This window comes from Bacillus rossius, chromosome 7 (genome assembly GCF_032445375.1).
Source record: "Bacillus rossius redtenbacheri isolate Brsri chromosome 7, Brsri_v3, whole genome shotgun sequence".
Lineage (NCBI taxonomy): Eukaryota > Metazoa > Arthropoda > Insecta > Phasmatodea > Bacillidae > Bacillus > Bacillus rossius.
The window spans coordinates 36,987,512-37,013,680 of record NC_086335.1 but is presented as its reverse complement, the minus strand read 5'-3'; the positions used below and the strand labels follow the sequence as shown (position 1 = coordinate 37,013,680).

Genomic DNA, 26,169 nt, shown 5'->3' with positions numbered 1-26,169 from the left:
CATACGACATTCATATTAACATTATTTTAGTTTTTTTTTTTTTTACTTTTTTAAATCTCTTTAATGAGCCATGTGCTGTTCGCAATTTTAAATAATTTTTGAGACGGTAACGGATATAATCTGCTTTTTTTCTCTGGGCACGATTTGGATTGGCCGATCGCATACAACATCCAACTCGAGGGGAACTCAAGTCATCCAACTTTTCAAACAAACACGGCTGCGCTAGTGCCGTTTCCGACAACGCAATAACCTTCCAAGTTTATTTGACGCAACACATTGGAAGGTGTTGGAAGCGATGAAGCTGAGAGTGTGGCAGGGCGCTCGGCAGTGACTTCAACTGCAGAGCAGATTCCCTTTGCCACGGCCCATGGGTCGGCAGACCGCATGCTGCTCTTTTCACAGGATTTTACGGCTATACAACTCACTACGACTCTACAACTCACTGCGCTGCAAAACCAATGCCTAAAATGGAGACAAATCATATTTTATACGTGGAATATTCTTCCTGAAACCCATGACACAACGAAAAACTAGCATTTGCTATTCTAACAAATTTTTTTGGCTCTACCTATTTATGTGAAGTAACACTCTCTCTGATGAATAAAATAAAATAAAAACTACATTAATTGAGAAGTAAATGAACCGACGACAACTTCCAATCATGCTTTAAAATGAAAAAAATAAATAGTTACTTGCAAGACATAGCTAAGCTTGAGAAAGCGATGCAAGGTCACCGTTCCAACTAAGTATAAATTAATATTTTAATAATTTATTAAAATAAATTATATTTTGTTTTAGCAATAGAACTCTACTAATGACACCAATATTTTTTTTTAAGACGTTATGTTAAATTAATAATGTTCGTAGGCTTTCACGGCCATTGTCTGAAGATAGATAGATGCGGCGCAAGCGTACAATGAGCGTAACGGGACACAGCGTAACAGGACACAGCGTAACAGGACAATTTGCGTAACGGGACAACGAGTCATCCTTTTTTCGTGCGTGCAGCCTGCGTTCATCGATTTATTAGACGTTGTCACGTCAAAATGAACGGGACGGGATGGTCTGGTGACTCGATGTCCGGCCGAAGAGGCTGGTGGGATCCTGAAGGCCGGACTCACGCGTGCTGTTCTTGGGGAACCGCACGCTGAAGCTGAAGCCCTTGCCGCGCGCCGGGATGCGGTACTGCACGAGCGCGGCGTTCTGCGACGACTCGAACACCTGCTTCTTCAGCTTGCGGTCATCGCCGCCGCAGAACTCGTGGTAGCGCAGCGCCAGCGGCTTGGGGTGGTCCGAGGGCGAGGGGAAGAACTGGCGGTTCATCTCCCAGCCGTCCACGAACTGCGGGCCCAACGAGTGCGCTGTCTCTCCGTCGCACACTCTCTGTGCATCGTCTTTGAAAGATTTGTGCAGTGGGGAGTGCATGACTTGATGTCAGTTTTTGGACATACGCCATTGCTAAGCACTTTTTTCTGTAGAAGAAAAATAAAAAATAAATAAATAAAAATACCCAAAAGACAAAAAAACACAAATTAAGCAAAAATTGATGTTGTCAACAGGATATAAACACCACAAAATATTCCGTAACAGCATTTTTTTGCTTCATTTGAGTTTTTTTGTCTTTTGGGTATTTTTATTTATTTATTTATTTTTTATTAAGAAAACTAAAAACTAAAAAATAAAAATAAATAAATAAAAAATACCCAAAAGAAAAAAAACAAATTAAGCAAAAATTGCTGTTGTCAACAGGATGTAAACACCACAAAATATTCCGTATCAGCAATTTTTGCTTCATTTGTGTTTTTTGTCTTTTGGGTATTTTTATTTATTTATTTATTATTTATTAAGAAAACGAAAAACAAAAAAAAACAAATTAAGCAAAAATTGTTGTTGTCAACAGGATATAAACACCACAAAATATTCCGTAACAGCAATTTTTGCTTAATTTGTGTTTTTTTTTTGTCTTTTGGGTATTTTGTATTTATTTATTTTTTAGTTTTTTAGTTTTCTTCTACAGAAAAAAAGTGCTTAGCAATGGCGTATGTCCAAAAACTTACATCAAGTCACTCTTTGCACACTTGCACGATAACAACTGTGTTCGCAGTAATACTGGGTTCAGATCCTCGCCCGGACATTGTATCGTTCCCGGTACCTCCGACGTTTAAAGTAAATTTGTAAACCGTTCCCCAAAAATAATAGCTTCCCAGTATTAACTGCGCAAATTAATAAGCGTTTATAGAACAAAATAAAGTTTCAGTCATGCTTCAATTTAAATATAAAATCAGGCACCAATTTTATGTAAGAAATACGCAGTATTATTTCGCAAATTGTATTTCAAAATGCAAAAAAAATATAATAACCATAGTCATGCGTTGTACAAAGTTAAAAAAAAATAATTCTTGTAGTAATATTACAAAAAATTTATTTGGCAATTGGTTTCCAAAATGATCTTTTGCAAAAGTAGTATAAATTTTTTTTCTGCATCAAGGCATGCTTACTCGCCTGACCTGCGCGGTCAGTCTGTCACGTCATGGTTAAGAGGATTTAGTATCCTAAGTTTCTTTGCCAATTATTTGAAATACTTCCGTAATAAATTTACATGTAATTGTTTATAAAGGTATTTTATACTGAAATATGTCCTGAAAGATATTTTTTTTATGAATTTAAACGCTAAATTTATTCTTTACTGATTTAGTATCCTAAGTTTCTTTGCCAATTATTTGAAATACTTCCGTAATAAATTTACATGTAATTGTTTATAAAGGTATTTTATAGTGAAATATGTCCTGAAAGATATTTTTTTATGAATTTAAACGCAAAATTTATTCTTTACTGATTTAGTAACCTAAGTTTCTTTGCCAATTATTTGAAATACTTCCGTAATAAATTTACATGTAATTGTTTATAAAGGTATTTTATACTGAAATATGTCCTGAAAGATCTTTTTTTTTATGAATTTAAACGCAAAATTTTTTCTTTACTACTATATACTGAAAGCTTGAAATCCTGTTGGAAACAGTTAAGAATAAACCGTTAGTACGGTCTTCGTCTTGAAAACCTTTATTTTTAGATTACCATCCCTTAAATCGACAACAGTTATGTTTTTTTTAAACATTTAAAAAGTCATGTTTCTGTGTTTTTGAGAAATAGTGATTTTTATTTATTTAAAAAATTAATCACTAAAAATAAAGAATTAAAAGAGGCTACATACGAACGGCCTCTCATATCTACTGCATATCATGATTTCATGCTTTCAGTAAATGCTATAACTGACATGAATTTTGAGTTTACGTTAGTAAAAACCATTAATTATGGGTTTGTTTAGTGGGGTAAACTTTTCATAAACAATAAAAATGTGTTTATATTATGAATTAATTTATAATAATCTGCAAAGACATTAAATATTAAAAGGAAAATAATTTAGGATACTAGCCCTTCAACCCCGTGTGTTGGGGGAGGCTCGGAGGGACCCCTACCAAACCTTGAAGGGTTGACACGAATGCGGCTACACTCCCCTCGTTGCTTCTGTCCGAAGAAGAAGCGCCCTGACCAGATCATGTACTGTCTAAGCGATGGTAAGCATCACCGTGACTGGATCTTGCTCATATTTATCACGCTTAGCATGATTTTAAATATTTCTACGTTAAATTCTGAGTCCGAGTTTAAAATTGCAAGTGTATTGACAAGATGAGAATGCGCGAATTTGCTCGTTGACAAGGTTATGACGTTGACACATAACTGGCGGCTACTGAAAGACTCGCTCACAAACATTTTTTTTTTCTATTAATTCCTTTAAATCACTTCAGGGGAAAATTCTGTGATTGTTCCTTTGAGACGGACCACCGCCAAAACCTTCCCCGACTTCTCCGACATGTCCGGGTCTTAGAAGCGCTAGCGCGTCTCACCCGTGCCGCGAGGGGTCGTGGGTTGGATCCCGACAGCCCGGTAGCTTCGTGTCCGTGCTCATGTTGTCTGGACACTTATCCCGGGCATTATCTCAGAACCTTCCCTGAATAGCATTCCAGTATCAACTACATTAATAATTAATATATTAATATTTAATGTAATAATAATATATTAATAATTTATATAATATTAACTACATTAATTATCTTTGAAAGATTTGTGCAATGGGAGTGCATGACTTGATGTAAGCTTTTGGACATTCGCCATTGCTAAGCACATGTATGTCTGTAGAAGAAAACTACAAAAAACACAAATTAAGCAAAAAAAATTATGTTGTCAACAGGATATAAACACCACATAATATGCCATAACAGGAATATGGTCAACAAACAAAGAAAAAAAAAGAAAAATGGACTAACAGAACGAAAAAAAAAAAACACAAATCATGACAGCACAAAAATATAAAACCCAAAAAAAAAAATTCAGCACAACAGTTGAAACGAGACAAAAACACGACAAAACGAAAAAGACGAAACAAACACGATAGTTTTCTAAAACAGAAACAAGCGACGTTTCGGGACAACAGCTGTTGACAACAGCTTTTTATTTTTCCCTAATTTGTGTTTTTGTCTTTTTGTAGTATTCTTCCACAGACATACGTGTGCTTAGCAATGGCGTATGTCCAGAAGCTTACATCAAGTCAACTACAATAATTAATAAGCATGATGCAGCAACAATAAAGTATTTTTTTTAATAATCGATTATCCTTTTCGCGGTAAAAAAAGAAGTCCCCGTTTCGTAAGAAACACTCAGTTTATTGGGTGTGATATGTGCGCAGAAACCACCGTGGCCACGTGTTGCGGTGCGACCGGGCGTGTGCTGGAGCGACGGGAGCCGGGGCCCGCTACTCACCGACACGAGGCCGCCCTGCGCGCACGGCACGTCCAGGCGGTCGAAGCGCACCTCGACGGTGCGGTCCGGGTCCGTCAGCAGGTACACCCCGCACACCGCCGCCTCGTCGCCGCCCGCCTTGTGGAAGTACCGCCCGTCCTCCGAGCTCACCGTCATGCAGTCTGCAACACGCGCCGCTCTCTCTCCCTCTCTCTCTCTATCTCTCTCCCCCTCCCTCTCTATCTCCCTCTCCCTTTCCCTCTCTCCCCTCTCTTTCCCTCTCTCTCTCCCACCCTCTCTCTATCTCTCTCCCTCTCTATCTCTCCCTCTCTCTCCTTCTCTCTCTCTATCTCTCTCTCGACGGAGCCGTCAGCCCGTGTTTGGCCAGTGTGATGACATCCACGCTTGCTGACCGTCGCAAGCAATGGACTCAAAGACCTCTGGGACGGACCCGACAAACTACCAGCTGTCCACGAGCTGCAGGGTTGTAAGAGGAGGTCTCGACCTACAGTATTAGCCCGTGATTCGGTACCATACTTAACCACGTGCATATAAAGGATATTCTCATTCCTCCACAGTCCGACGAGACACAAAAACTCTGAAAAAAAATACACGGCAACAGCAACGCGGAGATAAAAAAAAAAAAAACAGATGGAATTATTCCAGCCCCCATCGTGGAAACGAATCCGTGAATTTTTTTTTCGGTCTCTTTTGTCAATAGGGACTGGAAAAAAAAATAATTCGCGGACTCGATGACCTCTGAGGGATGGACTCCAGAATCCTCTGCACATTCGGGCGGGTGCCGCCAGCTCATTGGCTGGTGACTTGCGAAGACCTCTTCACCAGGTGGTCTCTCATTCGACGTTCCCCATTGGCCCAGAGTCCTCCTCATTATCATACCCAGAACAATACCTTATGATTTTTTTTTTCAATTTTAGCCTATAGCAAAATTAATCCGCGGATTTTTCCGATCTCAATGTTTTGGGCGGATCACTATGGCTACGGTGAGGTTAAAAATTGACTTCAACTACGTCACTGCATACCGTCTCCTAATAATCCCTATAACTCCGTGGGTAGCAAAGTATAGACTTGAAACACACAGGTATAGTTCTGCTTCACATTGATGATTGCTATACCGTGTCTCGTCCTTCGATTGCAGTGTGCATTTTAATGGGGGATGTACTCTCTCTCTCTTTCCAATGCACGATAGCTGCTATCAGGGCTGTGCATGTTTGGGCGAGTCCTGTTTCCAGATACACCCAAAGAGCACAAAAATTTTAGACACAACTTTTTTTAATGTAATGAGATATTATTTAAAAAGAAATATTTAAAAAATTTATTTTGCATAGTGAAATTTGGAAAATACCTAATTTTGTAATTACATTTTCTTGTTGCATTTCATCAGATGCATAATCTGATCATATTCAGTTATTTATCCTAAGAAATTTTACCTGAAAGACGCCTTCTCAGTTTTAAGCATAAACGTGGGAAGTTAAGCCTTATACATATGAAAAAACTTCCTTTCGGTTTGGCCTCCAGGCTCAGGTAGATTTCAAAGTTCATATTTGTGTACGCTAGAACAAAAAGTGGCAAAAATTATTTTAACAAAATGTGTGGTACCAAAAATTGTTTCAGACAAAAGATTTAAACAGTACTTAGAGCTGGTTTTCTATTGTTCATTGTAAAATAGTTATGATTTTTTTGTTTCAAAACCAATATTTTACCCAATCCTTAAGACAACTTAATTATATTATAAAAAATATCTTAACTAAAGTTTTTGGCAGTACATATCATGGGAATTATTAGTGATTTTCCACGATGTTTTTAAAATCTTCCCTATTTCTACATCTTTTTTTCTTCAATTTATTATATACACGTACTCGACCGAGATTTTTTTTTTCTCTATGATTAATGTATGAGACAAAAGTAACTTGTGCAAAATTACTGCAGTTACCATGTCCATAAAATTCTTACATAACTGGGAACTGGAAAATTTTGCTTTTTTTTAAATTCCTCCTGAGATTGACTCCACGATCTTCTATGCACTCGTGCAAATATCAGCTGCTTATTGGCCACTGACTCGTGATACCTTTTAACTGGGTTGCTTGTGATTCAATACGTATTTTGTTGATGGTTTTTATATTGGGTCAGAGTCCATCAGGTACTCTACGGTCCAATAACTGAAGCACAATGAAGGTGAACGAGCTTATCACGAAAATTTTCCTGTCTATATTATATAGATGTATGCATTATCAATTTTGCTTTTGTTTTTTCGTGTCATAGAATGAAACAAACAAGTAGGTACAACTTTTTATTTTAAGTCGCACCATGGTAACGACTGCAATAAGTAGGCCACTATTCCAAGACTAAAAAATAAGGGTTTAGGTGTTAAATATGCTACAACTGCATCCTAAACGTATTCCTACAGCACGATAGGACACGGCCGGTCCCTTGTTTTTAGGACACTGATTTTTGTGTCCTATCCATTGCCGTTCTGTTTCCCAAACTCACAGTATGCGTCGAGCTCACTTTTTTCTTTTATTTCGTCCAGATGGCGGACACGCCGTTACCACTTATACAGCCATCTTTACGATCACCGGGGAACGTACTGCCCAATTAAACTTTATGGTAGCAAAACTATCCTGGACTACAATTTGTACACTTTAACATGCATAACAAGAAAAAAAATCGCAACTTTAAGAGCACTTGAGAAAAGTAGAAAGGCGGTTCTGTTATTTTTTTTTTTCGATGGTGTTGCTATCTCTAGGAATTTTTTTCTGTAAAATTTGTAGCCATTGAAACGAAAAGTCCACTAGAATGCGTTGAAACCAGAGTTTCTAGCCTCGCGAGGGGCACCGTTTATTAAAACAGCTGCCGATATTTTCCCTGGCTGGGATTCTGTTTCAGAAACACTCTGGAGCACCGCCCGCGAGTTATGTTGCGGTTGTTGTATGCTTATTCGCTGCCTTGCCCGAACGTCCTAGAGGGGTCGTTACCACAACGCCGAAATACCATAACGCCGAATGTCAAAATTGACCACAACTCCGACAGCTATAAAACTGCTGTGTACCACAACGCCGAAGTAACAACTGAATGAATTTGTGTGTGTTTCTTAAATGTACCTTAACGCCGAAATACCACAATCAAATCTAACCTTACCTAACCTAACCTAGCGTAATATAACCTAACCTAACTTAACCTAGCCTATCCTAGCCTAGCCTAACCTAGCCTAACCTAACCTAACCTAACCTAACCTAACCTAACCTAACCTAACCGAGTCTAACCTAACCTAACCTTTGTGGCAGTCCTGCAATGACATTTTTCGGCGTTAGTGTATTTCGGCGTTGTGGTGATTCGGCGTTGTGGTACACAGCAGTTTTCTAACTGTCGGCGTTTGTGGTCAATTTGGCATTTCGGCGTTGTGGTAATTCGGCATTGTGGTATTTCGGCGTTGTGGTGCGTCCCCGTCCTGGAATACCGCGCCTGGGATCCCGACCGGCGAGGCAGACTGGAAGTGGTTGGGTGGGCAACAGGTGGAGGGAGGGGAGAGAAGGTAGGAGTGCGCAGGTGGGGCCGGAGTCGTGACGTCAGACGAGAGAGACTATTACCGGCCAAGACGCGAGGCGCGACCCACTTTGCGAAGACGGTCTTACCACGGGAGGCTGCGGTCCATCTGCGTTCCTCCTCCAACACTGATTGCGTTCTCGCCCCTTTCCTTCAGAGGAGACCCCTATCTCACCCAACTCCCGGCTCAACTCACACACGTGTATCTACGGTGATTTTTTTTTTAATGAAAATCTTGTACAACCGGAACACTGTACTATTTTTTTTCTGTAAACTAAACAGAAATATTTATGAAAAAATTACATATATTTGTATATTTGTACATTTACAAAAAAACTTTATCACAACAAAATGGTCTTTGCAGTAATACTAGGTTCTGATTATTACCTGGGAATTTGTGTTTTATGTTGTCACTGAACCTCCATTTAATAAAAGTTTTTTGTAAACCGTTTTCTGAATAGATTCCCAGTATTAACTGCGCACATTAATAAGGATGATAAAAAAAGTCCCACGTTTGTATATTCAATTGTATTTTATACGGTTTAAAATATATATATTTACTATACATCAATTAAAATATTAAATTATCTGCCAATTTTCGTAAAAAAAAGTACTCAGTATTATCTCGAAAAAGTATTTCATATACGCTAAAGTAACCATTGCCATGTGTTGTACAAAATTACAATATATTTATTGTAGTATTTCTTGGTAACTGGTTTCCAAATGATTTTTTTGTAAAAGTACTGTGCAGGGCAAGTCGAGGAAAAGACTCATCAGCGCGTAACGGAAAACAAAAAATTCATCATTCTCTAGGGGAGCGTTTGATGGATGAGAGGGGGATAGAGTACAGATCCGGATAACTGTAGAACGTTTTACATGTTTTGTAGAAATGTTTGTTAAAATTACGATCCTACAGTGTGAAAGTCATTTATGTATTTTTCGAAAACGAAGTTATGCATCAAAATTTAGCTACTGAAAAACTTGTCATAAAAACTCAAGATGACCGCAGCAAGGCTTGATGGCATGTTTGTATTATAGCACGTTTGCATACTTGCGCATTTGCATACTTACGCACTTGCATTCTAGTGCTCTTGCGTACTTATACTTCTTCAATTTTTCCTCACTACTTCCTCACTTGCAAACTCGCATACTTGCTCAGATATTGACTGTATTCATTAGCTTAGAGTTAATTTCTTTTTTAACTAAAATATTTTTTTATCGCACTTTTACATTACAGTTAGAAAAACCTTACAACTAAAAATCGAGTAACTTTTATGTACATAAAACATTTTTTATATTCATAAATTTCTGAACTAATGGTTTACGAATATAATTTTTTTTATTTTAACAGGTGAAATTAGGTAATGCAATTATATGGCTTTGAGTTTTATGTTGCATTTCGGTTTTATGCAGTTTATTGAAATGCATTTTGGTATCATGTTGGTTTCATCGCTGTTCACCGTGTCATCTCGCCGCTAGGAAATCACAATAAAATGGAATAAAACTCTTCTCCGGTGGGGAGTCGGGAACTCCTTCTTGCCTTGTTGCTGAGGGGACCCCGGACAAGCGGACAAATTGAATTTCCATATTTATTTCCGTCCGGCAAGTATCTGGACGTGACAAAGTGTCGCCAGAGGGGTTGGAAGAAGTGAGAGAGGGCGTGGCCTCCCTCTGCCCACTGCCCTGCCACACCCTTCCCTTGTCAACCCTCTCTCCGGACTGCTGCTATCTCCAGAAGTGCTGCTTCAACTTCCTAAATCCCCTCCCACACTTTCCTCCCCTTTCCCTCCAAATCCACCGCCTGTCCGGCAGATTCACAAGGCTACCGTCTCCCGCGGCGAATACGTAACTCCCTTACGGAAACGGATGTACGTCAGCCGGAGCTCCGGAAGTCCCGCCGCAACCCTTGGAGTGATCCTGTCGAGAGCTGAAGCCCCGCCCGCCATGTCCAGTTGTTCCCTATCTTCGCCGTTGGTTCGTGTTTCATTTAAATACTTTCATAATCATTGCAGATAAGATTTTGGCTGCTAATTTAAGCGTCGGATATGTTCGTAACGTTCTCAGCTATTTGTAATAAAGTTACGCAAAAATTTGTAAATTAATTATTTGGCCTGACTGATTGCCTCGTGGTAGTTTATTATAACTTCTACGTTAGCTGAGTAATTTTGCAACTTTAATTATATAGTTCTTCATAAATATCTTCCAAAAAAAATTATCATCTATGCCTCCAACATTTTATTTTATTTTATGTATTTCCTTCGTCGTTTATTTTTTGAAATTTTAATCTTGTAAAACTGATCTCGTCAGGACCAAAAATAATACTGTCACTGTTCTGTTACAACTTATTTTGTTATAGTTAATTTTTTTATAGTTGCAACTATAGTAAAAATTCGTTAGGTTGTCCTGGCGGCGCACATGCAGGTGTGCGGTGTGAGCCCTAACACTCGCCCGGCGCTGCCTTCTGCTGAGGTTCCTGGGTGGCTCTGCGGTGTGGGGTCCGCTCAGGTAGTTTGTACCCTGGTTGCGACATTTGGGGTCAGCTATGCCGAAACCTTCTGTGAAGTAGCAGGAGTAGACGAGGGTTTTTAATGAGGCGTTAGAGTGAGCTCGGAGCTCACTGGATGGGCTCCTGCCTATCAGGATAACGATTATGTTAGTGCTAACAAGTCAGGGATGTAACTGTTAGGCTCACTCCTCTTGGGGAAGGAAATGAGTTGTCGTTTCATGATGTAAATTTTTCAGACTGACTGGGCTGGCACCGGCCTCCCAGGTATCTATTTCGTTTAAGTTCGCGGTGATGTGAAATTGCAAATCTAATCACAGAGAGGTGCTTTTTTGCTATCAAAATGATAATTTTTTTCGTGTAACTTTCGCTCAGTGAAAGAAAATAACATTTTCAAATCAAATTATTGACAATTTTGGTATACTTTCGTGATAAACGTGATCCAACAAACGTAGCCCGAAGAAGAAATTCGTTTTTTTAACTGTTTCACAATTTCATGTCATGGGGTGGTGACATCTTACAACTTTCGCGCTTTATAAACTACTGTGATTTTCTTTCGTTGGTTGCGTGTTGCGTTGTTACGTCGTTGCGTTTTATGCGTAGTTTATAAACCCGGCTTTAGTCACATACACTTAGACGTGAAGAAACCTACCCTCTCTGGGAAACAAAATGAAATAATTTTTGTAAATATTTTATTTATTTATGTTACAAGCCTAAACTAACCAAGATTCACTTTCACAGTAGGCCTATAAAAGAAAAAAAGTCCAAAGATGCATGAAGGTGGGTTAAGATTGATCCTCAACGTATCTTCTGTTCCATACCAGTTCAGTTCTATTCACGTAAAATATTATTTGCTGTAAATCAATGGTCATACGCACATCATCCGTTTCTATTGTATATAATATTATTGCAAACGTATGTTTTTATGGACAGGCTGAGACGTATCGGAACCGGTATTGACAGTGGGAAGACGTAAGGTTTGGTGAGATTCAATTCAAGTTTCAGTTCCCTATGTTATACGTACAAAGTTGTATTAAATTGAAGATAGTGTTTTGCCTTGATAATTAAATATAAATTACGATGAGTTAATAGAGCTGATGAGGGAAAATTAGGCCCTCTGTGATTTACAATATGCTTAATATAGCGATGATAACTATAAAGAGAAGACCCGGTAGGCTATTTTCAATGAACTTAACGCTGTTATCGCTTCCCTGAATGCTATTATTCGTTTGGTTATCACTGGTTCAATGACGAATAGTAATTCGGGGAATTTATATTTCGACATACGGAAATACTGACAAGATTTTGTTTAGTTACACGTCACTTCCTTAAATAGTTTCCATATTCTCCCTCGATATTTCTATTGTGCATCCAAAATCATCGTTTTTTCTTCTTTTTAAGCTAGTTTCTTCATCTACGGATTCAGAACTGCTGAGATGACAGTCATAATCACAACACCTGTCAGTCTCTCTCTTAGTGCCAATTTTCTTCGATTTATGTTACTTTCGACATGCTTCATTCACTTTGCTTCACAATCTCATTTCTTTCCTTACCAAACTTTTTACACTTTGCTTCAACAATAAATTCTGGGGGAGTAAGTAATTTAGCTTTTTTTGTTTCCTTGCTGTTATTTTCCTTGCTTGCACTTGTCTCACAGGAGTACGCAAGAGATCATGAAAACTTGCTGTAAATTTGCTAGGGCTAGAAAAGCAAACCAGACTAGGTTTGTTCAAGGTTTCCAGGCCTGAACTAGAAGTTCCTTGAACTAGACACTCGAATCTGGTAACAGGGGCAGACAGTTTCTGTTTGGGTTCTGTCAGTTCCACTGATATTATTATCTGTAAGCATTTTTTTTCTGGCAGTGGAGTTTGGCTTGCAGGCTAGAGATTTTTTTCTGAAAGAATTTTAAACCATACCCCGCAGTAGTCAGCGGCATTGCCTTTAAAACCAAAAGTTTTCAGTTATTTATTTCATTTTGTTCTTCTAACCATGCTGCACAAAAAGGTTTTTTTTTTTAATTCAACTTTGCCAGCTAATTATGCAAAATGTTTGCACTGTATTTCTTTTTCATTTTGTTAAAGTACGCCCCCCCCCCCAAAAAAAAAATCTACAATAATGACCGATTCTATGATATCAATTCAATTATTTTCTGTCTTTTTTTAAACTTAGTGGAAAATTCAATATAATTTTCTTTGTTTTGAGATTATGGAGTGAATGTTTACTCACAATATCATATTTCGTTCGGGTAAAGTTCAAATATCATGGTTAAAGACTAATATGAAGGATTTTGCTCGTTAAAAAATATATATCACTGCTCTGGTTTCAGAATCCGCTTTTATATAGAGGCCCCTGACTACTTGTATGAGTCGTCTACGTAAGAACCACTTCCGTTTTTACAACGTGGGGAAGGGTATAAATCCTTTTATCCGTCTAATGGCGTAGGATATATTTTTGCAGGCACTTTTTTTTCTCCTTGTGGTTGATCCCTCAATAGAATGCGTGGCCGCAGAATCCGCGGATAACCGAGGATCAGAGACAGATGGAGCAATAAACTTCGTCACTGTGGTATCCGATTCCTGACATGCTTGCAACGCAATACCCAATCAAATCATGCTATCTGTAGTGTTGTGAGAACTGAAGAGTTGTCGTGTTTCTTTGTTATTCCGTAGATGTCACGTTTGTTTCAAGTTTCAATTACAGAACACTAAAAATATACACATCCTCATCACAGCTATATATTTATAATTACATATATATATATTAGAACTGTTATGAAAATACAAATTTGATTTTTTTATTAAACTTTGAGGTTTATTAAATCAAAACTTAGTATTTTTAAATACGTTACATAACAATTATTTTGGTACGTTATCCGTATTTTATTTCTTTGAATCTGTTCCATATTTATTTAAAACTGTTTCTCCTAAATATGATAATCCTTCCACATGAAAATTTAAATTGCGTGTTTTTCTTATCGTTTTAACATATGTTTATTTATTGAATTAACTAACTGATCGCATTTAGCGACTACCCGTTCGCACGCCTTATTTACGTTATTGTTCACGGCTTGAATGGGTGATATAGAGGGCACAATTTACCTTGGTGTTCAGTAAGTATAGCACCTTCCATAGCTCTTTAAAAAAATGTATGGATTGTGTATTATAAAACATGAGCATATTTCAGGAGTAAAACCAAATCGGCTCGGCCAATCAGGTGAGAGCTAGCCTGTCATTGGTCGTGTCTGAGGAGGGTGTAAAACAAACATATATCCCGATTTTTCCCGTTTCCGCTATCAGCCTGCGTGTTCCTGATGACTGAAACAGACCTCAGATTCCGGAACATCACAATTTTTGTGTCTTAAGAGGCCTACTTTGTTCATCTGTGTTTTAGTCGTTGTGTTGTCAGGACATTTGTTTAATTTCATTTTTGGGTTGGCATGTACATACACGCCAGTACTGTTATTGTATTGTCCAGTTTATCTGGTTTGAATCACCGTGTGTTCCTCTTTTTTTGTCGTTTTGTTGTCAGAGGTTGTTGTTTGTCATTGTTTACGTTTCTTGCCGCACTGTCTCGTAATTTTCAGCCAACTGAGTCTGTCTGTGCTGTGAAATTATTCTGACATTCCCGTGGATTTCTCTATGCTTTCCAAGCATTTAACATTTGACATCGGCTCTTGTTGGCTTGATTTCCTGTGTGTGTGTGTGTGTTCATTCGCCTTTTGTTTGTCCGTTCTTCAAGTTTTCTCTGTGACATACGGTGTAAATTAGCAATGGCGTATATCCAGCATAGTGTTTTCAAACAAAATCATTGCACCTCAGAAAGTGTCAGTAGGGAGAGCTGCATGTTTGTTGATTCGTGTGGCCTAAAAACTATTTAATTATTACATACATAATATATAATGATGCCATTATTACCTTCAAATATTGTATTATCATTGTTTTACTGTTGTGAATCGTAATGTAATTTAAAATACACATATTTGCATTACAACAAATTGTATTAAAAATTATTATTTAGAAAATAGTTATAGTAATAAAATACTATAACCGGTCTACAAACATATAGTAATAAACAAATAATAATGCAGATAGAGCATTCCTCATGTACAAAATATTTTTCTTCTGCATCACACTTAGCAGCGCTTATCTTTTAAGTTTAGTCGAAAGATAATAGTTGCGGACACAGCTTATTATTATTTTTGGGGGGGTGGGGGGAAATGGGAAGGCAGGAGTTAATAATGGGTGGTAGGAAATACCACCAAGTTTAGCGTGGAGTTCGAAATTTACCTTTAAAAGTTAATTTAACGCATTTCTTACTTATTGAAAAACATTATAATAATCATGGTTTCACCAGATTTTTAATGCAATAAATAAAATATATATATATATGTAAAAGAATTCATTTTTCACAAAAATATTAATCTGCTTCACAAGTCAGTGTGGCTTAGAGTAAAATTTTTGCTACCTCTTAATACTGCTATTTTTCGTTTTAATTTTTATGGTATTATGGGGATGTTTTGTTTGCCACTTACTGTTTAAAGTTCCAGCTTATCACGTGCTTACGTGGTTATGGGGTAAAGCTTGACTATGCACTTGCATAACCATTGTGTTCAAAAAGAGGAATCGGTGTGCTTTTCAGCCTAGTTCAGTATAGCGTCCACGTCCCAGGTTGGCGCGAATCTCAGTCCTGCAGATCCCACATCTCCTGTGATTGGACCGCCACCGTAAGGTGACGTCAGTGATGCCAGCCATAATACACACTGTACATTCGGGTACTTTCCTGTTTAAGAAGTTCTCAAATAGGGTGTCATTCAGGTACATACACACAAAAAAAGGTATGAAAACAAAATATTGCCGTCTTCTGTTCAATCTCATAATAGCGTAACAATATAAAAATGTATCTAGTTTAAATACAATGTTGGATATACTTCTAAGGTCTGTATGTAGGATTTAAAATGCGTCGTAGGATTTTTTTTTTGAGGGGGGAGAGTACGTAAACGTTAAATACTACTCTTCTAGCCACATATGAAAAAACAATTTCAGGTTAAAGGTTGGTGTAAAATTATTGTATATATTACCTGTAATATAAACACGGTAACTTCAGTATGTGTTGTGCTTTAATAGTGTAGCCGAGATTGTTTTCAATTAATAGATACTAGATGGAACAACTTGATATTGTGTTTTTCCAGAGATACTTAGGAATATAGCGTAGCCAAAGGCTGTTTTCGAAAAGGGCAGGGTTATTTAATGTCAGTGCGTTACGGCCAGGGCAAAGACTGTTTTCCACCAAAATTTTGTTTTCCATTCCAAGCGAAAAATGTTCAATTTTTTTTTTTTTTGCTTTTTTTTTTCCTGAGTTCGGGTACATTTTTGTACCAGAGCGTATCTTCTCGGGTGCCGGGTACAGACGTGGTAATTCGGGGTGCGTCTGGTAGCACTGGCTGAGATGGAGCGATGTCGACAACGCCTCACCTTTGATGATGTGGTAGGGGGTCCTGAAGCGCTCGGCGGGCCTATCAGCGCTCAGCTCCACAGCCTCGGGCAGCAGCATCTGGAACCACAGGTCGCACCCACTCGCATCCTGCCCTCCAACCCTGTCCAACCAATATGTGGCGTTGTCCGGACAATTTACCTGCCACCGAACAATCCCAGTCTTCAGGGACGTGAGATAGGTTTCATCTGTTTTTATGCCATAAAAAAGTTATTTAATGATTAAACGAAATAAGGGGTCGAAATTTAAAAAAATTGGTTGTCTGTAAAGTCGGTTACGGACGATAGTTTAACGTGACAACGTCATAACAAAACATGGATGAAATGGTTGCATACTTTATGATAAAAATTGAAATGTTTTTATTGTAATAATAAAAGAATAAATACTTGAAGTTATACTAGTAATCAGATTTTTAAAATGCAATAATAATTAACCTTTATTGCCGAAATTGTTGTTCTAATAAGCAATATAAACCACATTAACTTTTCACTTCACTTTATAAACAGTCGAGTGGAAGAGAGATAGATGCGGCGCAAGCGTACAATGAGCGTAACGGGACACAGCGTAACGGAACAATGTGTGTAACGGGACAATGTGCGTAACGGGACACTTTTTCGTGCGTGCAGCCAGCGTTCATAGATTTATTAGACGTTGTTACGTCAAAAATAAATTTAAAAAACTTCCTTAGCATCGAAATTATTTGAATTTATTTCAAAACCGTATTGATATTATCTTAAGCCTTGGTCCAAAGCAAATTTTTACAAGACCATGTTACTGGTGAAATAGATTAAAAATAGTTTTTTAAGGTCAAAAAATTGTATAGCTACCTTAGTGGGCATAATATGAAATCCGTTCTAAGCCATTCAATGCGCCGAGTCACAGTTCTGAGACGGTCGAGCACAGCAGCTAATAAATCGGCCGTGACCCATTCTAAGGAGCCGTCCCAGCATTTTCCCGGAAATACGAAATCAAGATGCCATACCGAGATCCTGGACTGCGAGTGCAGTGCCTTCACCACTGCGCCGTCTCACTTCGTCGCGTGAGTTTCAAATAGCCCACCTTTTAAAACAATGTCTTTTTTTTTTCAAATTTTCCGTTCTAAACTAGAGTAAATCTTATCACACTGCCCTGAAACTAATGTTTCATAGAACAAACGTTTGTTAGACTAGTGTTAAACATCACTACAATTTTGACCCATATACTTTTTTTAAATAAATGTATATTATACAGATAGTGTTTATAAATTGTATATAATTATGCGTCATAAATCTATAAATATTTTATTTGAAATGCACTGGTAACAACATATCTGAACTTTTTGCCAACCCTTTTAAAAATTGTACATACAAATAACAACCATTTTTTTTCGAATAATTTGCTAAGGATATTTGTTTATGTTTTAAACAGATACTTTTCAGCAATTAAAAACAAAACAAAAATTTGTTGGATAGCGACAAAGATAATAAAAAAATTTTTTTTTCAAGGTGGCCATATTAGATGAGGTCACCACAGAAATACGCAACATCCGTGAGGGTGTCACCAAGAAAATTCATAAACAGCGACATCATTGAAGGTCTGAAATGTTTTTTTATAGAACAATAACATCGTAACTAACCATAAAAAATTTCTAAAGAATTTAGGTATAGTTTAAGCGCCTAAGCCCAAAGTTTAGTTGAATGAACCATAAAATCACAAGTCCAGTTGCAATGTTAAGTATCTGTTGCTATTCAGAAAAGTCCCTTATTTATAATAAATTATTAATAAGATCCTTCTTGCCAGATATTTACATACGGAGATTGATAGAAAACAAATGAATTAATTTAAAGAACAGTTCTATTTTCTCGCCCGGAAATTTCTCAATATTGTAACTTAGGCTCGTTTTTTACTGAGTTACAGATATGGTCTTTAAAATACATGCCAGAAAATAAAATTTAAAACGCATGTAGCGTTCCCTTCGATTGCATGCAAATGAAATTGAAAGTAAATATTATTTAGATAACTTTATTCATTTAATTTCCATTTAGTGTGATTAAATAGTGTGGTAGTAGTATAATACTTTATACTCATTAAACTTTCAAATATGTCTAAGTTGTATTATGTGGTAAAATTGATATCACCTTAGGTGTGGTAGATATAAAATATTTCCAGATATATGCGACATTCTTCTAGGCGTAACAAATATTGTTGTAAGAAACAAATTTTGTTTGACAAAGGATTATTAGCAGTTATTAAAAAGGATCGAAACCATTCAAAAACATTTTTTCAAACAGACCAGCAAAAAACTCACTTGCTGTGGAACGAATTGATGTTTAATAGTTTACCATTAATGGAGAGGTAGAAACCGAAAGTTACCATAGTATTTGTTTCAACAGTTTTATGCCATAACATTTTTTTATCATTCAGTATTGAAAATATACCTTCGTTAAAGAAAGATTATTCCTTAAAGAGAATTACAAATATTATAAAAAAATTTGAAATTGCCAGAATCAATTAATAATTTATTTATTCCAAAAATAATTAAATACTAAAAACCAATGACTTCACACGGTAAACTATTTGTAGCAGCAAGACATTATTATCTTTAGAATTTCCATAAAACTATGATAACAAAGAAAAGTCTTGAAAATATAATTTTTAGAACCTTGTTATGACGTAAAATACGTTAAAACCAAGATGGTGTTGTAGTGGGTATATAATAGCCCCACTTAGGTAGCCAATTTATTTATGACTGCTTTCACGTTTGGCGCCGATTTACGTACACCTCCTTTATATGTTTACATATACTGGTTATGCATACAGGTGGTCCGCCTATTATGTAAAGGTTATATAATCTATATATATATATAAAAATGTTATGTTGGTTTGTGTACGCTTCAAAAACTCAAAAGGTTCTGCACCGATCGAGCTGAAATTTTACCATTATATACAACCCGCATCAAGGATGGTTTTTATCTAATTTTCACGTCAGCAACATACCCGCGACCGCGAAAAAATAACTTTGCCATTTTATTAATGTGTTTTCTCACCAATAAAAACAAAAAAACATGCATTTTCTGTTATGGAAACGTTTCTCCATGCCAAAGGATTTCTCTTAGCAATGGAAAAAAACTAAGTCAAGTAAAGCGAGCAGGAAATAGCTTTATACAATGAGAATGCTTATATTGTGAGGTGCAATAATTATAAAATGACTAAGCGTAGCTACCGGTATGGGACTAATTATACAATATGAATGAGGTACTTTAGTGTGATCGTGTCTCGATTGAGCTGCGCCGTTATCCAAATCGTAAGTAGAGGTTATGTTTTGTATGGGTCTATCACCACTTGATGTGGAATTCATGTAGATGGTTCTAGGCTATTCATTTTTTGAGCTCCTTAGACCCTATACCTTTTTTTTAAATTTTTAATTTAATTAATATGTTCTATCGCCAATAACAATTGCATCAATCATTGCAGTTGACTGCGAATACTCTATGCAGAATGATCCATCAGCTGAGGTATTCTCACGACAGTTACTGGAAATTGGAAACGGACAGCTGCCAGTCGAAGAGACGTCTAGACGAATATAATTTCCCGATCATTTTTGTAATTTAGTAACATCGAAAGAAGAACTGATCGAAAAAGTATTTCCTGACATTCAAAAAAAATCATAGAAATCACGATTGGCTCAGTGAAAAAGCTATCCTTGCCGCAAAGAATAAAGATGTCTATCAACTTAATAATGTTATTCAATCCAGTATTCAAAGTGATGAAATTACATATAAGTCGATAGACACCGTTGTGGAAGCAGATGAAGTAGTTAATTATCCAACGTAATTTTTAAACTCACTTGATCTGCCCGGGATACCACCACACATACTTAAATTGAAAATAGGTGTGCCAATTATCCTCTTGCGGAATATTAATCAGCCAAAACTCTGCAAAGGCACATGACTTTCAGTTAAGAAATTAATGAATAACGTAGTGGAAGCAACGATTTTAACGGGGCTTTCAAAGGTGAAGATGTCCTCATTCCTCGAATACCCATGATCCCGACCGATACATAATTTCAATTTGAAAGATTGCAATTCCCAATTTGATTGGCATTTGCAATCACTATCAATAAAGCTAAAGGTCAATCTTTAGAATTGTGTGGTTTAGATTTAGATGCGGATTGCTTTTCACATGGACAACTTTATGTTGCGTGTTCCCGAGTCGGAAAACCAGATAGTCTTTATATCTACGCATACAGTGGAAAAACAAAAAAATATTGTATATCCATAAGTATTGCAAAATTAAACTTATATGAAATGTATTATTTGTTTTGTTTCTCATTTCTCAACTATTCAATCACAATGTGCCACAGCGAAGCGTGGCAGGGTACAGCTAGTATTATATATATTCCCGTGTTGGTTAGACGAACCTTTGCATGTAGTGATGATAATAATAAATTTTATTTGGGCACCCAGAAAGTTTACTATTCTCACAACCCAGTAAGAATAAACAGAATAAAGACATTAGAATTACATCATTTTAGTATCAGTAAAATTTGACAGGTTAAAAGTATTAACTGTAAACGTGATAATTGGCACAGAAACTGAGTGAAACGATTACTGGACAGGGTTCTTAAGTGGATAACATAAAAAACTGCAAATTGTAGTCGTAGGAAAACTTTATGTATGTATATATATTTATATATATACGGTTGTAGTCAGGACAGTTAACAGGATGCAGTTTACATGTTTTAAAGATTGACCCACAAGAACACATATACACCTGCAACAGTAATTTTTAGGTACTCGGTTAAATAAATTATTTATTTTTTAAAACACAGCTTATCATAACTGTACCAGACCCTCTTGTTAATAGTCTGTAAATGTACGTCGGGCACAATTAAAAACACAAGAATACTGTTTCCAGTTTGTCCATTTTCACTGATATGCATTGCAACACAATTTTATAACTTTTGTGTCTCTAAATTGATATAAATGTTTCTGAAACTATTAATTTTACTAAAAAGTATGTAATAGTTGCTTGTTATTGTCTTACTAATCTAGACTCAGGGTGACACAAGTCTCAATATCCCCGGACTACTGGGGAGGAAAGTAAAATTAATTTAAATTTTTATCTGTACATAGGCAACGTAATGTCTCTTCAATAACATGTAATAAAAACTGATAAATATGTATGAACCAGTATTTTAAACACAGTCAATAGGGAACAATACGTTTTATGCTGTAGATTTGCTCTCTGTCGAACATGGCGTGTTTAAAACATAGGGCTTTACAGTAAATACTAGCTGAAAGTTTTTCAACATTTACTGCGGACTTGCAAATGTTGCACTCTCCTATGTTACAACTTTTTGTACTATATACTTTACTAGGCTTCAAATTATTTCAATCAAATAATTTTAGTACTGATTTCTTAAGAGAACTAAATACACAAGATTATTTGTATTAAGATACTTTTTCCACGTCTGGTGTCGATGGTGTCTAGTCCCAAATGAACGTTATATTCTCAACGTTTAAATTATGCAATGACCTAAAAGAATTATTCTGATTGGCCGGCTGTGGCCCTAGCCAGAAGACGCCAAATGGAAAAGTTCATTTAAAAAAAAATTTAAGTGAATGTAAAAATAATATCAACAAACATCAAATTCAAATCAAATTATATGCACTTAATAAAACATTTAAATAAATATTTTGGTTAAAAATAATATATTTCAATACGGCTTAGAGGAGTACGATATAATGTTGTCAAACGGCATCTCTAGCTTTCATAGAGTATTATGGTCCATAGAGATGTACTCTCTCATAGTTCATAACCATCAAGAAGTAAAATATTGACAAACATAATATTATTGAATGTAAATAAACAGTTTATCATGGACCACTGTGACTAATTTCGTCACAGCGTCTTTCGGTTTAAACCTAAGTCATGTATAATTAAGTGGTAGTTTCTTCCGACACAAAAGTAATTTGTCGTATAAATTACTTAGTAGCATTTAAAGTGTTAAACAACGTATTTATAAATTGTTTCCAAGTTAATAATTGTAAATAACACAATCTTCCGTTTTTGTGCGCGAGGTAATATTCGCATGAAAATACAGATCAAACGTCTTATAGTATCTTTTTCTCGTAAGAGAGCATTCTAAGTTTGTTTTCCCCCCGTAGTCGCTTGATGTCTACAGAGTACTCAAAAGTTTTACCAACTGGTTTCAGTTGTCATTGTCGTTATGGCGTCAGCCTACCTGGTTCTTTAGCTACACTGCAGCTCGTAAAAAATACTTACAAGGTAGACTGCGAAACTCATCTCGCATGCACATAACATTTATTTTATTTTGTTTGCTAAAAAGAACACACACTTCAGTCGGATAAGGAATGGAATTTTCAAAACTTTACGCGCGCGCACCAGCTCTGAAAATGGCACGTAAAGGCTTTTCGCGCTGCCTGCACTTACGAAAGTCGCTCTCATCGCCATCAACTCCCGGTCTCTCGCTCGCAAAAAATAAAAAAATAAAAAAAACTTCCAAGTTTTCCCGCCTACGTGTTGTACGAAGATTCGCAATAGGCTTCGGAAATTCGTCCGTAATTTCGGAACAACCCAACACTGCTCTGAAGGTCTGGCTTTTAAAGGAATTTTCAGTAACGTAACTGGCACGTTTATGAGTGGCAGTTTGTTAATTGCTTGATAAATTTAAATTATTTTTTTTGGTTTAAATGTGCCCATTGTCAGTTTCAAAAGAAACATTTGTCCTACCCAAAAAAAACCACGATCGACACAAGTATTAACCAATATGTTTCAATTTTTAATGACCAGTGGTATATAATAGCTGAAACTGACACAGAGTGCAGGGTGTAGATTGTGATAGTGAAAATATTTACTAAAAAAATAATAAATTGTATATAAATGTTTATAAGTATTTAATAATTATTATTTATTTAATTTTTTTTAAATTTGATATAATTGATACCTTTCCAATCACTCGATTTATTTTATTTTTTAATTTATTATTTGCATGCAGAATATAAGTTCGATTTTTATTACGCCAAATAAGTTTAACTTCTAACGCGCGTACATAAGTATACGCACCCATATTTTTAACGTGTTTTTTTTAGAGTTTACATAAAATTTAAAAAAAATATATATTTTAAACACGGTTATGGGGGTGAAACTGCATTAAAAAAATATTTGTAAAATGACTATTTGTACGCCTGCGCAGAATGTCGTCAAAGGCGAAAACCGTTTCTGAGAACTTTTATAATGCGCTCGCGCCGCCATCTCTCGCTCACGCCGGAATCATAGTAATCCCACCGCCAGCAGGGCTCTGTTTCCCGCGGGCGACATGGCGGAAGCGATCAGCGCCCTGTTCCGAGACCAAACACACCGCCGCTGGTGTCACGGGAAGCCTTCTTTTCACACACGAGAGAGCCAAGCGCTCTTCGGTTTTTTTTTCATTGTAAATGGGTTGATAAAAGGATACCTACTAATGGTCAATTAGGTTAGGTTAGCTACATTATAAATACTTTAAAACATTGTGGACGGTTGATTTGGTTAGGATAGCTACATTTAAGATACGGAAAAAAATTGGTTGTCTGTAAAGTCGGTTTACGGACGATAGTTTAACGTGACAACGTCATAACACAACATTGATGAAATGATTGTATACTTTTATGAATAAAATTGAATAATATTTATTGACTTATCACTATTTTGTATGGATACAAAGAAGGAGTGAAATAAAGTCAACAATTTAATTTATAAATTTACTTTTATTCGCACTCATTAATTCGAATATGTTTATTACTTTAACCAAGAGATTATTTTAACTGTAACTTTTATACATGTTTGCTATTTAACTTCTTCCAATATGTGTTATTCTGTTAAGGATAGGACTACGATAGGAACAGTAGGAAACGAATGGGAGTGTTTCAAGTTTAACGTGCCTGGAAAAAAGTCAAATCGATGGTTGTTCCAATCGAGTGGAAGAGAGATAGATGCGGCGCAAGCGTACAATGAGCGTAACGGGACACAGCGTAACGGGGCAATGTGCGTAACGGGACACTTTTATGTGCGTGCAGCCGGCGTTCATCGATTTATTATACGTTGTCACGTCAAAATAAAAGCGAGCTTTAACTTCGGGGAACTTCGGGTTTCGGCTGTCTCGTCTGTTGAAAGAAGGCTTCCCCTGGCGTCACACGCGGAGCCGTCGAAGCCCGAGGCGCCGTGGATCCCTATCGAGCTGTCGCGGCCCGTAATAGGATCGGGCGCCCATTAGAGGCGGCGGAGACACTGGCCCCCGCTTCAGGTGTAAGGTTACGGCGAGTGGCCGCCTCCATTACACTAATTCCGCGTGTATAGTGCCGGTCAGACGTCTTGCTTCGCAGTTCGCTAGGGCGTGAGTCCTGCCGACACGGAACGGCCCGGTCAAACCTCAACTGTTCTAAAAACATATACTTAACCTCTGTAAGGAGCATATTGATGTGTCCTCACGTTGCAAATACACTTGTAATACGTTACTCGAACAATAAATTTATCTCGTATAATTATTAAAAACAATGCCGAGCGTGAAAATATGTTTACTCAAATGGTCTTTTCAAAACATTTCTTCACGCGAATCACACGTAGTTTTCGCAACAGCCGTTAAAATTCATTGCCGGAGCAGCTACAGTGACTGTTGAATCGTTTAATTAGTAAACTTAAATTTTAAAATTTGTAATGAAACGGCTCCGATAAAAGTGAAAAAGACTTTAAAAAAATAACAAAACCCCGGCTTTGCACCTGATTTTCGACTAGATTTTTTTTTAATACTACACATCTTATTAGAAACAGTTACTACTATAAAGTTTCCCTTTGGCTTTGTGAACTTTCGTTCGCGCCATCCGCCACAGATGACAGCACCGTGGTAACGCACTCCTGTTCATTGTGACTTCCGTTCCATTCAAGAAATTGCTCTTACCAAATGCCGTATAGCGAGAGCTAAGCTGTTTGTTATACATCAAAAACATCAACCCTGGTAATAGCGCTGGTGCGTGTATCTGCGTCTCACTCGCTAAGAACTTCGTGTGTAGCACTCGAAGAAAATTGTTACGCCCGAGGAGATTTCATTCTTCTTGTCCGCGCCCCACTTGTACCTATTCCCTTAGCCCATTTTCCCTTCAGTCCCGCTTGCAACCCACGTCATCACCCCGGTCTGACGGCTCGCAAGACTTTTGGCCCGCACTTAAAGGCATAGAGCGTCTCTCAACCTTTGTTTGTAGCGTGCCCTTTAATGGATATTTCCTCTTTCTTTTCTATGCATGATTTCTCCCATTCGTGCTGTCCTTGTTTCGGTGTGCAATATTGCCAAATAAACTCCCTAGAGTAGGAAAGTTTTAGACACAGCTTTGTGATGTAGAGAAATATTTTTTAATGGATTCCAAAAAATTCAAATTTTTGGAGTATATTTGGAATGAGAATTTTTAAAATTAATTTCTTGTTGTATCTCATCGAAGGCATCATCCGATGATATACACTTTTGTTTTATTTCTAATGATTCGTAATTTAAAGACGCCCTCTTGGTTTCAGCTGCCTTCCTCATCAATATTTTGTCATTTAATATTAAAAAGGTTTTGTTATTTCAGCATGGCACATAAATTTATAGATTGCCTTATTAACAGTGACCTACTGCTACAAATAAGTAGTATATAATAGTATTTACTAGATCAGGCCTCAGGCGGTGGTGCTTGGTGCCGACGGATTGTGACGTCACGGCGGTCATCTTGGACGAGCGTAACGGGACACAGCGTAACGGGACACATCGTAACGGGACATACCGTAACGGGACAAGTAGACCCCGG

The 26,169-nt window shown here is 37.0% G+C and overlaps 1 protein-coding gene across 2 annotated transcripts in view; it reads right to left on the bottom strand.

Moving 5' to 3' along the window:
* The window catches only part of LOC134533830 (corticotropin-releasing factor-binding protein), a 138,980-nt gene that overhangs the window by 34,376 nt on the left and 78,435 nt on the right, over positions 1-26,169 (bottom strand). The window contains exons 2-4 of one of the 2 annotated variants that reach the window (XM_063371512.1): positions 16,336-16,414; positions 4,819-4,979; positions 1,122-1,341 (exon numbers count right to left, since the gene is read on the bottom strand). In XM_063371512.1, coding sequence (XP_063227582.1) covers positions 1,122-1,341; positions 4,819-4,979; positions 16,336-16,414 — 460 coding nt within the window. The remainder of the gene's footprint in view (positions 1-1,121; positions 1,342-4,818; positions 4,980-16,335; positions 16,415-26,169) is intronic. The other variant, XM_063371513.1, reaches the window with a different exon arrangement.